The sequence below is a fragment of the Brienomyrus brachyistius genome, unplaced genomic scaffold (assembly GCF_023856365.1).
Source record: "Brienomyrus brachyistius isolate T26 unplaced genomic scaffold, BBRACH_0.4 scaffold27, whole genome shotgun sequence".
Lineage (NCBI taxonomy): Eukaryota > Metazoa > Chordata > Actinopteri > Osteoglossiformes > Mormyridae > Brienomyrus > Brienomyrus brachyistius.
Genome location: NW_026042306.1, coordinates 2765199 through 2783463, shown reverse-complemented (window position 1 = coordinate 2783463; position 18265 = coordinate 2765199). Strand labels below are relative to the sequence as shown.

At 45.3% G+C, this 18265-nt stretch overlaps 1 protein-coding gene across 6 annotated transcripts in view; it reads left to right on the top strand.

The window, feature by feature from the left end:
- LOC125721014 (rho guanine nucleotide exchange factor TIAM2-like) overlaps positions 1-18265 on the top strand; it is a 55229-nt gene that overhangs the window by 25489 nt on the left and 11475 nt on the right. For 4 of the 6 annotated variants that reach the window (XM_048996921.1, XM_048996920.1, XM_048996919.1 and 1 more), the window contains exons 4-14: positions 852-1281; positions 1980-2152; positions 3257-3481; positions 5490-5675; positions 5902-6048; positions 10353-10409; positions 12110-12277; positions 14149-14253; positions 14925-15006; positions 17188-17277; positions 17579-17836. In XM_048996921.1, coding sequence (XP_048852878.1) covers positions 852-1281; positions 1980-2152; positions 3257-3481; positions 5490-5675; positions 5902-6048; positions 10353-10409; positions 12110-12277; positions 14149-14253; positions 14925-15006; positions 17188-17277; positions 17579-17836 — 1921 coding nt within the window. The remainder of the gene's footprint in view (positions 1-851; positions 1282-1979; positions 2153-3256; positions 3482-5489; positions 5676-5901; positions 6049-10352; positions 10410-12109; positions 12278-14148; positions 14254-14924; positions 15007-17187; positions 17278-17578; positions 17837-18265) is intronic. The other 2 variants (XM_048996923.1, XM_048996924.1) reach the window with 2 other exon arrangements.

The window sequence follows — 18265 nt, the reverse complement described above, 5'->3', positions numbered from 1 at the left end:
AAATGTCCAGCCCTGCCACCCCCCCCCATGCAAATATCGAGCCCTGCCCCAACCGTACAGATTCCTTCAGCCTCTTTATGACTGATGTTTATCCATTCGTAGTCTGTTTTTTGTTTGCTTTTCCCCCTTGATTTTAGTCCATACAGCTGTGATAACATCAGCTTAGCAGGTACTCAAGTTACCTTTTACACTAATTAGTTGTAGTTGTAATAGACTGTAATACAAAATTTGTATTTTTTCTGTTAACATTTTTAAAAGACATTACATGTGAATATTCACTATTGTTAAAAAGACAGAGAAGTTCAATTTACTTATGCCAAATTCCTATAATGCTGTTCAGTTAGTCAGCTTCCTCAAAGACCTGAACTGACCACATTTTGGTGTGAGTTGCCTGCTTTATCATAGTGCAGCCTGCCCCGTAGGCCCAATGAAAACCATTTACATTTGTTTGGCTGACGCTTTTGTCCAAAGTGACATACAAGTGGACAGATAAATCATAAGCACACAGCTGTCAAGGAGCCATACTAGGCAGTTATGCTGAGCTTCCAGTAAGTGACCAGTAACAAGTGCCGTTTAGCACTGCATCGACAGCTCTGCCAAATGACCTGTGTTCTGTGTGTACTCTGCTTGCCTTGGATACACAAACATGACCGTGAAACACTCACCTTGGCAGCTAGATGAATAACAGGGATGTGAATGGGTTCTCACAGGGCTTTTCAATTCTTTTTACATGTCTATAAATCATTTTCTGTAGCTGATCTGTTGACTGGATTGACATTGACACAAGCATATTGGCAGCTAAGGTTGACCTCTGACCTCTTATTGCATTGTCGATTCCCTCCCCCCGGCAGAGTAACGACCCAGAGTCTTTGGACAGCGGTGTGGATGTGCAGATGGACAGCTCCACGTCCCTGCCCTGGTACCTGGGACCCTACCAAGCGACCCCCAGCTCCACATACGCAAGCACTCTGCCAACACGTCACCGCCGCGACGAAGATGACGATCGCAGAACCTTCAGGCAGAATGTCTACGAGACTTTCATGCGGGAACTGGAGACAGTCCATGGGGCAGATGAGCTGGAGCCCAGCGAGGAGACCGAGGAGACCAGTAGTGGCTCCGGTGGCTCCTTGGAGCAGCTGGACCTGCTGCTGGAGAAGGAACGCGGCCTGGTGCGGCGAGCCGGCTGGCTGTCCTTCAAACCGCTCATCACCCTACACAAGGACAGAAGGTTGGAGCTCATGCCACGACGGCGGTGGAGGCGATACTGGGTCACCCTCAAAGGTGAGCGATGTGACTCATTGGGGCAGCCCAAGAGCAGGTAACCAGCTTTGTCACCGTGATGTCCTGTGATGATGTCATATCTTCTGGCTGTATGTCTGACATGTCAGGTCTTGCATCATTTAAATTCTAATGGCATGGTTATGCAGTGCCAATAGGAACTTCAACTACTGAAACTCTGTAGTTGACATGGTAGATTTTTGTACCTCACCAGGGCCAGCATTGGATTATGATGATGATGATTCACCATCATCCATCCAATAGAGTCTGCCACACTGACGCTCCTGATCGCTGTCTTTACCAAAGTATAAACTGCACCTAACAGCTTGTTGCGGCAGGTTCTATACCCCAGCTCCTCTCCTGAGCTGATCTCATGGCCACAGAAGTGTTACCCCTCAGAGGCTGTGCCTCTGATGTTCAAAGCTCAGAGCCCATGCTTTTATAGCTGAAGGCTCCTCCGTGCTTAACGATATGACCTTTTGAATTTATTAACAACCATTTGGTGGAAGTGGGAGGTGAACCCCCCCCCCCCCCCCATTGTGGGGATACCCATAGAATCAGCCTTTCCCAGTCCTTACATGCAGGCTTATATATAAGGCACTGCATGTGTGTGTGTATGTGCCAGTGTTGTTTATGGCTTGCCCGGCTGTAGAAGAAGGCCTTCCATTCTTTCCCAGCGTTTCTGCCTCCATCTCCCTCAGGTTGCACGCTCCTGTTCTACGAGAGCTTCGGAAAGAGCTTGGAGGGGCAAGATGCTGCCGTACACTACGCCCTCTTCGCCGAGGGCAGCATTGTGCAGGCCGTCCCTGAGCATCCCAAGAAGGAGAACGTCTTCTGTCTGAGCAACGCTTATGGAGATGTTTACCTCTTCCAGGTGAATTGGAAAGTTAAAGGTGCTAAGAGAAAGCCAGAACAAACCTGTCCCCCACCGTCATGATCTCTTCCTCCAACTGGTCATCTCACCTTTTATACATTTAAGCTCATCTTCTTGTCTCTCCTTCCTGTCCCACAGTTCTGTCCTGGTTTTCCTGTGGTTGAGTAGCACTATGGTCCTGAAAGGCCTGGTCTGCAGGATGCTAAAAGTACTGACGGGACCATAGTGCTACTCAACCACAGGAAAACCAGGACAGAACTGGATTGGATTGGTTTTTCCATCGAGCACCTCATCATTTTACAGACTGTACTTCTGTCATAGAGTCCTTCACGAAGGTGGTGATGAAATACTGCTATGTTTATGTCCAAAATTGGCACAAATATCTTTGTACAATGTTCTGTTCTTCTTTACTGATTTTTGTTTGCTTTTTTGGGCTGGCATCTCCTTTGTGGCTGAAAGAATCCTTGTTGTTTATAAACCATGGTTGAAACCATCTAACACTTAAATCTCAGTTTCTCTGCTTTCCATTCAAGTTTCCCAACATGTGACAGGAGATTGTGCCATGTTGCTCATAGCAGAGGCCTCTCTGCTCACTCTGGATCTTGAGGTGATGCCAGTAGCAGCCTCAGTATAACAGTCGCCATCACGGCTCCTGAGGGTATTGTGCAAATTTAAGCTGCGGCTTTAGGGAAAGTAAAGAGCTGGACGAGCTGCAGCCACATCGTTGTCGTTGATGTTTTGCGTTCTTACATTACTGGTTTTGAGCGTCGCTGTGTTACAAAGTTAAAAATTGCCACGTTTTTATACATGAAGAAAAATCTGAGTGTTTCATACTTTCAAAATATGCAGCAGGCAGATAAGAAGCAGCCTCCACTTGTAGTTCTAGTGTATTTATGTATTGATCCAAAAAAAAACCTCCAAAACCCTCATCTCCCTATACCTTAATACCTTCAGTATAACCTCAATCTCAGTCTGTACGCTGCAGATCTGGGTCCGGCTCCCGGTTTACGTGTTTACACTGGCTTTGCTCCCTGGAGGATGAAGGACTGTTGGTGGTGAGCGGAAGCTTGTGTTCACAGTCTGGCCCATACCTTCTGCTTCCAGGCAGAAAGTCAGACGGAGCTGGAGAACTGGGTGGCGGCGGTGCACTCGGCCTGCGCATCGCTCCTGGCCCGGCAGCATGGCAAGGCAGATGCACTGCGCCTCCTGCGCAGCCAGACACATGGACTGCTGCAGAAGGTTGACATGGATGGCAAGATGAAGAAGATGGCAGAACTGCAGCTGTCGGTTGTCAGTGACCAGAAGAACCGCAAGGCCATTGAGAGCCAGGTGATGCCTGGGTAGAGTGGAGGGGGTAGGGAAGGTCCAATCAAAAACCACTTCTTGTAATCCAACCATACAAGAACATGGAGCTTAATTCAGTCCCAGTGAGACCTTTAAGGTGTCCGGAGTTAAAACCAGCATGTTCTTGTCTCATCAACAGGGAATTATTGCAGGTACATTGTTTGTCTATCATTTATCTGTACATTTATTTATTTTTTTGTGGTTGCACCACTAGGCATTCCATGGCCAGTAAAATATCTTGAATGTTGAAGCCATGTCTGCCCCATGGACTATCTCCAGTTCCCGCATGAAAGTCTCGTAGACGTTTTGGGTGGTGGCAGCTTGACAGTCCAATGCGTGGTGTTGTGTAATGCTTCGGGTGTCCCAGATGATGTTCAGGACAAGACAAAGACAAAATCCACGTTTATTTTCCAGTTGCTTTGATGCAAATTGACATACAAGTGAGAAAGTGGGGTCAGCCAGTCCCTGGAACAATTGGGGTTAAGGGCCTCGCTCAGAGAGTCAGTGGTGAAATTATTCTGATAGGTATGGGATTTGAACCAGCACCCTTCCAATCATGGGCACATATCCTAACCCCCAGAGCCACACACCATCCCACACCTTGCACACATTATGCCATTTCAGGGTCTCACGTTTGATCAGTTCTGTGTTGCTACTCTAACAAATGATTCCGTGGAAAAAAATAGAATGAGCCTCAGCTTTCCTGGCGACTGACGGTAGACACTTGGGACATCGTGTGATGGACTGAAAGCTCAAACACAGGCGCTCACAGAACGGGCCGGCATGTTGCCACTGCACATTGCGCTCTATTCACATCCCAGATGTGCTGTGGTAATGGGCCCATACTTTGTTACCCGCTTTCATGGTGATCCTGTCTGATGAGGAAAGCAGATGAAGGCATGGATGTGCCTAGTGGATGGAAAGAATCCTCGTTTTATTTATGGTCTGAAAGGTGCTCTCAAACCTGAGAATCAGCCCCCCCCCCCCAAATCAGTGTTACAAAGTGAGAGGGAATTTTGGCCAGGAGCTGCTTGTATATGATTTCCTTTTGTAATGGGCCAATACGCTGGTTAGGTATTGCAGGTGGTGAGCTCATATGATCCGTTTCGCCTGCTTGTGTTTTCAGGCAGCCCCTTGGAATCTGCTCGGGCTTATCCCAGGCCCTGAACACTGATGTTTAAGGGTTTAGTTAATGTTTTTAATGTGCTAAAGGGGAATCTCATCAAATGTTAACTTTTAGGGCAGCAGGTGGGTTTAGGACGTGGTCCTCTAATTCAAAGGGTTCCGGTTAAGCCCCAGGAGAGGTCTTCCTCAGGGCCTTCAAGTTCAGGATTCAAAGGGCTTCACCACTTAACCCTGTAACCCTCCCTGCAACACTAGTGGTTCAAAGGGTTACAGAAGCAGTTGGGTGCAATGAGATCCATGGTGCATGGGCATATCTTTCTTATTGGGTTTTCTTAGTGGGATTTCTGTATGTATAATTTGTCCACCACATACTTGTTATGCAGTAATCTGCTTTGCTACATGCGTGGGTGGAAATACCTCCTGCCAAGCCATTTTAATGTCCCAAATCAGCAGTCTTTCTTTTTTTAGATCAAAACTCCGGTAGGAAAAAAGCCTTTTTTTGGCCATATCCTCTTCCTTTTTTGATAAGACACTTTCATGTGCTCACAACAGAAGTAAAGTGGAAAATAAAGCACCCAGTCCCAAAAATAGTATCAATTCCTTTAAAAAAAATTAAGTTTACTGAAATCTGAGTATGGGGTCTTCTGCTACTTGGATGACACTGATTTTTTGTTTGGCTGAAAAAATGATCAAGTACACAATACCTTTTCTAGTACTGGTGTTAAACATAGAAACTTGGTACTGTACAGGCAATTGCAGGCAGTTTACAGAGATGTGCAGCATATACTGGGAGTTAAGCAGTTATGCTCAGCAGAACAATCCATTTTATATCCTCGGTACTAACCCTGAGACCTCTTCCCCTGCACAGATTGAGCAATGGGAGCGGAATCTGGAAAGGTTCCACATGGATCTGTTCCGAGTCCGATGTTACCTGGCCAGCCTACAAGGGGGCGAGCCCCCAAACCCCAAGATGCTCCTGGCAGCTGCCAGCCGGTCCTCTAAGGCAACACTCAGCCGCCTGGGCATCTTCTCTGTGTCGTCCTTCCATGCTCTGGTGAGACGAGCTTTTGTTTTTTGATAGCATAATCTTAGGTGCCTCATAAAATGTGGGTGATGTTATTGTCTGTTTCTGATAGAGGTTTTAAATATATCTTTGTGTAATTTTAAATATTTTGTGTTATATGTTTGTGATACTTAACAGTTGACTGGTAGATGATCAAGGATTTGGTTAAAAAGTAATAATTCATTTCGTAACATTATTCCTGTTCTCTCTCCATCAGGTGTGCTCTCGTGATGAGGCCACCCTAAAGAAGCGCTCTCGCTCCCAGTCACATGGCATCCGGGGCAGGCGAGGCCTTCTCTCCTCGTTAAAGGGCCTGGACACCCTGACTCGACGTGGCCGCAACAAGAAGCAGCCCATCTCACAGGTAGCAGCCTCGGAGAGGTTACTGACGGTGACAGTACCAATGTCACTGTCACCAGGGCCACCGACAACAGTGTAAGCTGGCTCCGGGGGCCACGTTCGGATGTGGGAGGCAAACATCCTTCCATCCATCTCACAGTGCTTATCTGGTTCAAGGATGTGGGAAGCTTGCAGCTTTTTCTGGGAAGTAAGGCCAAGGCAGGGGAGCATGGGACGGGATGTCAGTGCAGCGCTGGGCACATGGGTGTACACACACACACACACACACACACACACGCACGCTATTGGCAGTATGAAGACAGCAGTTGGCCTAGCTACATGTCTTTGGACTGTGGGAGGAAACCAGAGGCAACATCCAGAGGAAGCCTGTGTGAATCGGGGGGTGTGGCCACATAGACTCCAAACCCCCCCAGTCCAGCTGCATACTGTAGTTCAGCATAAATCACAGTATACTTTTTATTATGCAGCGTGGCAATGTTGAGCTGTAACCTATCAGTAATCTTACCATGCGCTTTGCCAGTCTGTAACGTGAATAGTATTTCCCAGAAACAAGTCAATTCTTTTGTCATATATACAAGTACGAGTACCATGAAATGCTTACCTGCATGTGCCCCTGCAGGCGGTGAACATAGGCAAGACGACACAAAAAAACCATAAAATAAGTGAATGTAATGATGAAGTGAATATAAATAAGACCAGAATCCTAGGATTAGAGACAGAAGTATATGTGCGGTTAGCAGTGGAGGTGCCACACGGTTAGATTGTTCGTGAGTCTGATTGCAGTTGGGTAGAAACTGTTCCTGAACCTGGAGGTGAACGTCCAAATGGACTTTAGTCGCTTTCCAGATGGGAGATGTTATGAACTCAGGTAGTTCAGGCACGAAGGCGTGGCATCGTGCAGGCAGGGAACAGAGGATTCGGACGACCCACTGGCGGCTCAATGGACAAATGGGGATTTATTAAACAAAACAGAAAACACTAAGAACACTACAAAAAATAAAAGGACCGTGAGGGGTCAAAAACAAAAGGGGATAAACAAAGATTAAATTTACAAAAGGGTCAGGTAAACAGAAAGCTAGGCAATATGCAACAAGCAGCAAAACTACGACAAACAATGAACCACTGGAGAACTCAACTCGGGCAGGAACTTAAATAGGAAAACTGAACTGGGTAACGAGACACCAGGAGTGAGACAAACAACCAATTGGGGAAGGTGCAGGACAACGAGCAATCAGGGAAACACACAAGGGCAGGCAGAAGAACGGGCAACAGGTGGAACTAATTAACTCAGGGAAGTGGGAGGGGAAAACTAAGACTGACAGAAAGAAGGAAACGGAATCTACACTAGAGGAATAACAGACAGGTAGAAACACAGGCATGGGCACATTGAATTCAACCAAAACCAAATACAAATCACAAGACACAGGAACTAGAAAAACTCATACAATGAAACACTAGGGAACAAAATACAAAAACAGAGGAGGTGGGATTCAAATACGTGACAAAAGGATTTGCAGGTAGCCACATGCTCAACACATTGAGCCATGTGGCTGACAGGGAACAGGGGAAACACAAAGACTGACAGGATGGCCAGCGATGCCTGCTGGCCAAACGGGGAAGGGACACAAAAGACAGACGGCAGGAGCCGACCCTGACAGAAGGAGGGTGAAAAGTGACAGTGCAGGGTGGCTGATGCAGGTCACTTTCCTGAGACGGCGTGTAGTGTGGATGTCATGGTTCGCAGGGAGCTGTGTGCCCATCATCTTCTGTGCTGAGTGTACCACACGCTCTGTTGTCCTGAACTGAGCAGTTGCTGTACCAGGACGTGATGCGTCCAACAGAAACCTTAGTAAATCAATCTATCCAAGGAAGGATTATGTTCACCATGAATCTCAATGTGATATCGTGCAGCCCTTCTTCCAGTGGAGCAGCTCTCATCATGTATTTTATCTGTTTTTGTCACCTGATCTCGTTGTCTGAGGCTGGCCATGCCAGACTAAAGGGGTTAAAGGTTACACATCCACAGAAAAAGGCCATAGGCTGTAAAAGGAATATATTAAACAATAGATCTCTGGATTTTATGAATAAATACTGGGTTATGCAAATGAAGATTTTTTATTTATTTTTTTTTAACCCAGCTCTTCACTTACTGCTTTGGTGATCACTGCTTCCTCTGTGGTGCTGATGTCCCCAACAGACTAAAGGAGGGAGATGACATTATCTGGCCTCTCCAGTCCATATCCTCCCCTGCTTTCCAAGGTGCTAGTAAAGCCCTGATAGAACAGAATGCACTGATTGGCCTCTGCAGTGTGTCATTAGAGACACCAGTAGGTGTCCTTGTCTCTGTATTGAGGCCTGTGTGACTTACCCCCTCCAGGCAGGTGGAATTGGGGGAGCTGATTATGAAGTATTGCAAGCTGTGTGTGGTTAGTGGAGAAGGCAGGTGGGGGGAGGCAGATGGTGCGCGTGACTCTGAGTGTCTGTTAGGCACACCCTTCTTTCTGTGCCTCTCTGCAGTGCCATTAGCCTCACACTCATTGGGATAAGTGAGTAATAAGGTCGTAATTAGCGCCAGTGAGGAGAGTCTGCTCACGAGTCTGCAAGTGTTATTAAATGCTATTCATCTTTCCTCATGCTCTGGATCACAAAGGAGACCAAAACTTTTTTTTGGAATCTGGACCTTTTTCCAGAACCAGGGACTTTTGTTATGTTCACATCGCAGGTACTTGGCCGGATTTTTGTTCCTCAGAGGCAGTTCCAGAACCCCTTTTTAGTACCTACTCCAGACTAGGTACTTTTTGAACATGAACCACTGGGGAGGCACTTGCAGCGATTAGCTTGCTGATTGGTTGACAACAAGCACCGGCGCTAATTTGGAAGTTACGCAGAAGTGGGAATAATGAGATATACTTAGCAGATGGTATTATTTTTTGTACCCCAATTACATTTGATGTATGAATTTATACATTATTCACTGTCTTTCACATTGTCTTTATATTTTTGCTTTGGAAAATTTGATCACCAATCTGCATACTTTTGTCTAATACTGCCGGTGTCAGAGTGACACTTGTCAGGGTTTCTTAACAGAATAAAGTTACATCATTTTTATTCTGTGAAAAACAAAAGATTGATCTCCTGACCAGATTTCATAGAACATGTTACGGTTTTGAATGTAAATAAAAGGCTGTGTCCCATTGGGCTGGGCTTTTAATTGAAAGCAGATCAAAACCGACATTCAGAACCTCCAATCGAGGCTATATTGTCAAAGTCGGTTGCTTGGATTTTCTATTTTTTTTTTAATTCTGTTAATACCTAAAAAATCAGTGTGGGTTCATGTCCTGTCGCATTAAAAACATATAAACATAAAAACAATCATAAACGTTCCTGGTCAAAACCCAGAGACCAGGTAAGCTGGGGTCAGGGTTCAGAATTTCAGTGTGAAAGCACCTGTTATCCAGGAAGAGCCAGCAGGGGGCATCAGTATATCAGCCTCCTTAGGGCTTCACATGCTTATTGCACATGCATTTATCTCTTTGCTGTCTTTCTGTCAGTGGTGTTTGGGGAGAGGAGCCATTTGTACAAGTCTGAGTACAAATCTTTAGAATTCTTCCAAAGGCAATAATGTACAGAAAAACACATCACAGATTGAAAAGATATATATTTAGCTTATTAGAAAGCACTCTCTATTTGCAAATACAGAAGATATTTGGGGTGGCACTGTGGTGTAGTGGTTAGCAGTGTTGAGACCAGAGTTAAAGTCCCCGCCATGTGTGGAGTTTGCATGTTCTCCCTGTGTCATTGTGAAGTTCCCTCTGGGTTCTCTGGTTTCCCCACCTTCACTGTGAATAGGGCTAGTAGTTACAGAAGATGGATGGATCTTCTGTGTTTTATATTAATTCTTCACCGCCTTGTTGATCCTTTTGAATGTTACCTAATGTGTTTTGTCAGCTTACTCTGATACTTGCCTTTTTATTACTGCAGACGTCTGGCCGTCACTGTAGGCAATGGGCGCTTGTGGCTTGTGCTACCCAGTCCATCCTGTAGTGTGCTGGCAGCCTGAGGGCGATGCAGGATGGTGATTCTGGCTGCGTGGTCCATTCTCTAGGGCTGAGTGAACATGGCTGTAGGACAGCCAGTCATGTGAGCCAGACCAGTGGCGAGTCTGAGGCTGGGCCTGATTAAGCAGGGTTGCCGATGGTTCCAAAACTTTCTGCCACTTAGAGGTATATGGCAGACACATGGACAGCTTGTGTGTGTGTTTAAGCAATGTCGTTTATGATATTTATTTTCTTGAATGTGTTTGTGCAGGTTTTGGAGAAGAACTCTGAAGGTCAGCTTGGCTGTTTGCTCGCCTGCAACTTTGAGGTGAGCCCTGCCTGCTGGGGTGACGTCCTCAGTGGAGTGGGAGAGAGATTATACATGGGGACATTACTCTGGGGATTAATGTGCGTCCTGCACCAGACCAGGTACGGCTGGCTGCAGTATCGCTCCTGGACGTGAGAGCTGGACGTGGGGGTGGTAACCGTGCCGCCAGGAGCTCAAGGGCCCAGCTTGATGTGACGTGCAGAGTCCAGGCAGAGCTCTGTGGAAAGTCCTGAAGATCATGATGGATCTTTGAGTGCCGGAGAATGCATGCCCAGTTAGTCAGAGATGCTGGCATATTGGTCACCGCTAGCAGCAGATCCCATAGTGATTAAAGCACAAGGCCAGTTTGCCAGGGGCAGGGGGATATTCTTACTGGATGTAGACGTTACCTCAGAAATCAAAGCGAATGGAAATTAATTTAAGGATAAAATCAGCCTTTTTTCTGTCTGAGGAGTGACTTGAATATTGGTTGCCATTACTGTGTGTTACTAGGTAATTCTGGACCCGCTTCATGGTAAAAGCTCAGCACACTTCACGGTATTCATTTCTCACTCCCCCTCCACCACATCATCAGTGCTCTTGTATACGTCCTCCTCTGATGAGGTCTACCCCCTCTCCCCCCTAGCTCCCAGTATTTCCTGTGCTGTCGTGTGCCGGGGCAGCCCCCCCCCCCCCCCCAATTTCTGTTTTCTCCTGATTGCCATGGGGCAGAAGTCAGGAGGCTTTTATTGCTAAGCTGTGCTTCGCCATGCTGCTGTTTGCCAGGGAATGAACAGCCCAGGGCTTTGAATCAGCTCTAAACAGTATGAAGGAGTGGCCTGAGGACATGGTTGGCCTGTATGGCTCTCCTCCCACCTGCCACGTCACACAGCCGACAGTGGAATAAGCAGTGCACTGCCTCTGTCTGTCTGAGCCTGTCTGCCTGAGCGTGTGTCTCTGTGCATGTCTGTCTCTCTGTCTGTTCGTGCCTGTCTCTCTGTCTGAGCGCGTCTCTGAGCGTGCATGTCTCTGTCTGTCTGTGTGTCTCTATCTCTCTGTCTGTCTGTGCGTGCCTGTCTCTGTCTGTCTGTCTGTCTGAGCGTGCACGCATGTATGTTTTCTCCCTCCCTAATGGCAGGGCTCCCTGCCCTGTCCCTGGCAGGCACCTCTACACTCTGGCTTTTGTTCTAACCTCTTAATTTAATTTGTTTGAGCTGCTGACTGAATGAATTGTGTGATCCAAGGTTACATTGGAAAAGTCTGTGTTTCGTTAAACCAAAATCGTGTTTGTTAGGGAATAAGTGTGAAAAAAGTCTTTTTTATGCTTTATAAAATGGTTTATGGTGGTTAAATGAGTTATAATATTATTTTATATTTGAACTGCTAGAACCGGAAACAGGTGCATTTATGTACATTCAACGTAATATCATCTGTCTATTTAAAAAGGAGTCTAAACTGAATTGGTTATTTTAAACATGAACGCGCAGACATTATATTATGACAGCTGGATAAGAATAAAAGCAGTGAGCTGCCATGTCAAGCACCTTTTGGTTCACCTGGCTTAAGCTTTAAGCTTAGACCTGAGCAAAGGTCACGTGAAACAAAAGCTGGAATGAAGCAGGACTGGCATCATGTGATGATTAGTTCATCATTGAGAATGCTGTTACCTGTGCCATTAAAAGCTTACTGTGCTCTTACACAAACTCGCTTTATGCCCTCAGGAGCAGAAACTGGATGACCTGGCTAATCATTACTCCATAGCACCACCCGAAGGCAATCTCTGGGACAATGGCTTGAAGACTCCAGTGTACTTCCTGGATAACCAAGTCATTAATGTTACCATTAAGCATGATCACACTGTTGCAGACGTGCTGTCCTTAGCCTGCAAGGTAATAGGAAATGGTCTTTGCTTTTTAAATAGTTTTAGGATAAATTTTTTTGTAAACTGCATTTCATAAAAATCATACACTGGTATCTGTTCCTGATTTACATACATATTTAGCAGATGCTTTTATCCAAAGCAATATACTTTTTTTGAGAAAGCAGAGTCAGACAATCCCTAGAGCAATTGGGGACCCAACAGTGAAACTAGTGCGCGATCTGACGATTTTAGATTGTGGACGTCTTTAAGATCGATCTAATTTTCAAGCAAATCGTACAGGTTGTGATTTTTTTACATCATTCTAATACTGTATACTAAGCATGGCAGATGAGGAGCTTGTGCCAAAGAAGTACATGATGTTAGTAGTGTGGCAGTGGTTCGGCTATGCACAGTCAGATACTGCACAAAGCAAACTAATATGTAAAATTTGTCCGACAACGGTCGGCACGGCAGGAGGCAATACGACAAATCTATTTCATCATCTTAAATGGAGGCACCCGAAGGAACATGCTGAGACTGTTTCATTCCGGGCAGTACAACACTCATCTGTATCTCGCATAGTCGCGAAGCAAAAACAGTTGTCGCTCACTGACGCTTTAGAGCAGTCAAAAAAATATGATAAAAGCAGCAAACAATGGAAAGAGGTGACTAAGGGATATGCCTTTGCTTACATTTTATTACTTATATACTATATTTTTTCTATATAATCTGTTCACAGTTCAATTCAAGTTTAATATTTAAAATAAAGTAACAATTGGGTATTGAATTTGAGGATGTGCCACATTGAAGAGAGAGATCCCAATTCAGATTGTAGATCTTGGTTTTGTATTTGAAGGATCGTGATGTTATTTTTTGGAAAGATAGCCCACCCCTAAGTAAAACCACTCGGCAGACCCTGGGATGTGAACCAGCAACCTTTTGATCACAGGCCTAGCGGCCAAACCCACTGAGCTAAACACTGCATGATTCGCAACAACAGTCTGCCTGGTGTTTTATTTTTCTACTAAAAACAGCCTTTGCCGTGGGGTTTGAATTGCTTGGCATCACGCTCATTCGAGGCAATGGCACTGTATATTTGTTCAAGCAGAGGGCATCCGTGTGGAAAAGCGGGATGTTTTTAGCGCCCTCTCCTGGGAGCTGCTAGCCACCTTCCCTCTGCAGTGTGCTGGAGCACGTGGCATGCATGCGCATATGTGCAGCCCACAGAACGCCGCAGTCCCTGCGCTGAATGTCACATACGGATGGTATCGCTACATCTGTAAACTGTGCTGCGTGTTGTCATGTGAATTCTTGTCTATCCTGCTTTTAAATACAACCAAGTTTAACTTTTTGTGGGAGTAGACTTATGAGTATTTAACTAGTAATGAGTGCTCTTTCTCCATATAAGAGTTAATTGGTAATATTGCTATGAGTGCCATGTATTTAGTAAGTCATTTCCATAATCATCTGTGCCTATACTCAAGGATTGACCTAACTGGTACGCAAGTACGCATTCACCTTTAAAGGCGATGCGTGCGGAAATCGATTGTTTTAACAGTGTGAATGCGTACGCATTTTATGTGCATTTGCGCCGACATGACAAGAAATTATCATGCATTTTAACCTCTATACCACAAATTAAGTACGAATTAGCATATAAAGTTTAAAATGCATGGACATTTCTTGTGATATTGGCGCAAATGCACATAAAATACGTACGCATTCACGCTGTTACTGCAATCAATTGCCACATTTATCGCTTTTAAAGATGAATACGTACTTGCGTACCAGTTATGTCAATCCCTGCTTATACTAATAGGCACCGCTTGTAGGTTTCTGATACAGGGCTCTGATACACTCCTAACACCTCTGGGCCATGACTGTATTGTCCGCTCGCAGGTGAGGCAGCTAGACCCGGGTCAGCACTGCCTGCGTGTGAGCATGGGGATGGGCCCAGAGACCGAGTTCATCACACCAGCACCCGGGGACCTTGCCCAGGGGATGGTGAGTCCTCCTTTAGCTGCCCAGCATAATCGCCAGCAGCACAGCGCTGTGTTTGTTTTACACCAAATACAGATGTTTAGTTTAGTTTAATCTCCTAGGTTTGGGGGAGGTGGAACCATCTTTTTTTTTCCCTCTGTGCAGATGTCTTTATTCTGATTATGTGTGCGTGTGTGTGTGTGCGTGTGTGTGTGTGTGTGTGTGTGTATATATGTGTGTGTGTATATATGTGTGTGTGTATATATGTGTGTGTGTATATATGTGTGTGTGTATATATGTGTGTGTGTGTGTGTGTGTGTGTGTGTGTGTGTGTGTGTGTGTGTGTGTGTGTATATATATGTGTGTGTGTGTGTGTGTGTGTGTGTGTGTGTATATATATGTGTGTGTATATATATATATGTATATATGTGTGTGTGTGTGTGTGTATGTGTATGCTTTTTTAATCTGACCAGAAGGTGGCAGGCTAAGCATGTTTTTCTGCTGGATATGGTCACCATACATGGGATGTGCGTTAGCTGGGCATAATGATAGGATCGGCCCTTTGGGCCCCCTTTGCTCCCGCTCCAGCTACACCTCCATCTTACCTTCTCTCTCTCTCTCTCTCTCTCTCTCTCTCGGTTGATGTGTGGACTCTGTCTGCTCCCTTTACTCACGGGCCGCCTTACTCATCCAAGCAGCAATGTGGCAAGCTGCTGATCTTCCCCCTGAACTTGCATACCATGCGGCTGAGCCGGCCGGATAGCTCGGTGGACTACGGTAAGTAATCATCTTTTTGGTCATTAAAAATGCATTGCAGTCAAAGCAGATATTCTTGGCATTACCTGTACACTAGGCTCAAGTGGATCAATGTATATTTACTCATAGAAGGTAAGAGTTTCACAAGAATGTGAAAAATTTTATGTTGCGGTTCTGAATGCATAAAAATGCACTTTATTAGAAAATTGCTGGAGTGTTGAAGGTAACAGCATCTTCATAACCTGAATGTGTCATGTACCAAAATGAACTCCCAGGTTAGAGCAGTGACCTGTCAGCTGAACTCTAGGGCAGTGTCTCAGGCATGCTCAGGTATAAGGCTAATTAGTGATGGCCACTTCCAAAAGTGCTCCATGACACTACCATCCCAGCCATCCTAGTACCACACTTACAATTAAAATAAACTTCATTCGGCTACTATCTTTCTTCTACCTATAAATTATCCTTAAGAAGCTTAAAGTTAAATTTTATGTTCTGTAACTCACACCAAAAGAATCCAACTGTTGTACCCATGAGGAAACGACTTAATAAAAAATGTTCTGTGACCAATTAAACTGTTGCTTGATCATGTATCATGTAGAGTAGGCAGCACTTTCATCTGGAATCTGAAGGTTATTGATGCAAGCCCCAGTATGTCATTTGTGTTCAGTGGTGTAGTGAGTGTGGTTATGAGAGAAACCTGGGACTTTTTTTATAAATATTTCTGTACCCTTTCAAGAGAAGCTCGTGTATGAACCCACTAGGATGTATAGTGATATAGTGCTGGAGGGTGTGTTCCTCCAATCAGAAAGCACTTCATAAGATGCTAGGGAAGAGCTGAGGATTCTCACACTATGATTGGTGTTTGTGACACAGCTGGATTAAAGTACTTTGAACGTCCAATTGCATATGTTCCCATGCCTGAAAAGAAAATCCAGAGCTGCAAAAAAGACACTTGGAATATGGAACATGTGGGACATGAACCATGGCAAGCAAGAGATCCAAGTGAAGCTGAAAAGAAACAAGAAGGTCATCTGACATCCAAGAAATCACCTGCAGTATATGCCTATTGCTGTCACAGAAACAGCAGAAAGTAATTTGAGATTTTGGACCAGCTTGAGGAAAGGTTGTGAAACAGCCAAAGACATCTCAGAAGGCAAGAGTGACAGAAGGCAAATTGGAAATTGAAGAGAAGTAAAAATCAGAAAAGATAAAGAGCTCTCAAAAGTATTTCAGTAGCATTATTAATGGTAACGGAGAAGTATTGTGGGATCTCTCAAAAGTTCATCCCACCTTTGCAAGAGTCCACCTTTTTCCAACCTTCGATTTCCCCCCCCCCCCCCCCATGCCTCATACTCTCTGCAACAGATATCCAGATGGCATGAAGAGTTTCCAACACAATGATTTCTCAAAACCTGCCCGATGTGTCAACACTGCTCTAAATCAATCCACATTTTAATCACATGATAATGTAGCAGGAGAGGCAGATGTTGGTTAAGAGTGTACGTAACTAAAAGCTCCCACTTTTCTTGCCTTTTTAGTCTTAAATAAAATTTTTTCTTCGATTGTGAGAGGCTCATTGGCAACCAATTTAATCTGCATTTGGAGCCCTGATTATTCCCTTTCAAGATTATCTAGTATATGTTTAATAATCACCTCTGACGTTTTACCACGTTTTCATGGTGGTTCCCCCATGGTTTGCTTTGGCATTGCATGTATTACAAATTGCAAGCTTTGTGTCTTCACTTGCAGTGAGGAACTTCCATGCGGTGCACGGTGCCGGTTCGGTATCAGAAATACATGAGACTAACCGATCTGATCTGTCTCCAGTCCGGGCCAAGCACACTGAAAATTGGCCGATTCCGCTCCTTGGCCAGTCAGTCACTCCATCTATAGTATATATGTTTTATAGCATCAGCAAGGCTCTTAACCCACAGCTCCCTGGATGCCGCTACAGGTGGCAGCCCTTCGCGGACAGCTTACTCTACAAAAAAGCAAGTTGAGGGAGGTGTAAAGACAATTTCCCCACGGGGATCAATAAAGTATCAGGTTGTTGTTGTTGTTGTTGTTGTTGTTATTATTATTACTATTATTATTATTAACACGTACCTTTGAGGGACATTGGCGTCATGTGAGGATGTTCTCTCAGGAACCACAAAGTCTATCAGCCTGCTTTGAGCTCACCTGACCTGCTCTCTGCCACAGGCTTCGCTGTCACAGGCCATGTGGACGGATCACGGACCAGCCACATTTTCGTGAGTGACATCAATCCGGATGGGCTTGCTTTTACTGAAGGTATTTCATTTTCGTTTAAAAGTAATCGTTCTATTTTTTTTGTGGCCTTTTTGCTGTGAAAAACACTTTAAATCAAATATAGAACATGTTTTTTGTGTCAGGCTTTATTGAGCACAGAAGCTTCTGGTTTAAATGGTCTGATCTGATTATGGCAGAAACAGACCATCTGATTTCAGCCAGCGGGAAACAAGTGTGTGTTCATGGCCTGCAAGCAGCCAGAGAACTTCACCATTCAGTGTCTGTTGCATTGGGGACACCTGCCGGGGAATGAGCTTTGCTCTTTGGGCTCATTTATACACAGGGCTGAGACCAGGCGACGAGATCTTGGTCCTCAATGGCTCAGATGTGTCCACCCTAGACCTGGGCCTCATGCATACGCACTTTGGCCAGCTGAAGGTCAGCCTGGTCCTCCGACGGGAGGATGTTGCCCTGGAGGACCAGAGCCCCATCTGGCCAGATGCTCGTCCTACGGACTTCATCCTGCCGGTGCCTACTCCCTGCCCCCTGGGGGTCTGTGCTGACATGCAGGATGAGCAACTCAGTGCCCAGCTATCTGCAGGTAAGGTGGCACCACCTGCAATGTCGCCCACGTTGTTGTGCTGGTGTGGGGTGTTGCCTGTACTGAAAAACACCCCTATGGTGGACGGGTGCATCTGTCATGTCACTAACTTTGTTTGTCAGTGGGTGTTTCTCAGTAAGCCTACTCGACCATACTTATGGTATCCATATTTTACGTTATCTTCCAGTACCGGAGAACAGTAAAAATCTGTGGATGTTGTTCTTGCCCCACTCCAAATATCAAGAATACATCAGTTGCATCGTCATGAAACAAGACCAGTCCCATAATTCATTGCACCCCAAGTTCATGCTTGGAAGACAAGTTAGCAAGACTGCACTTGTGGTCTAGGCAAGACCAATCTTTGCGTTGTTGGTTCCGAGAAACACCCAGTGTCTTAGTCTGTCAATGCCTGTGTCTGTCTGTCTGTTT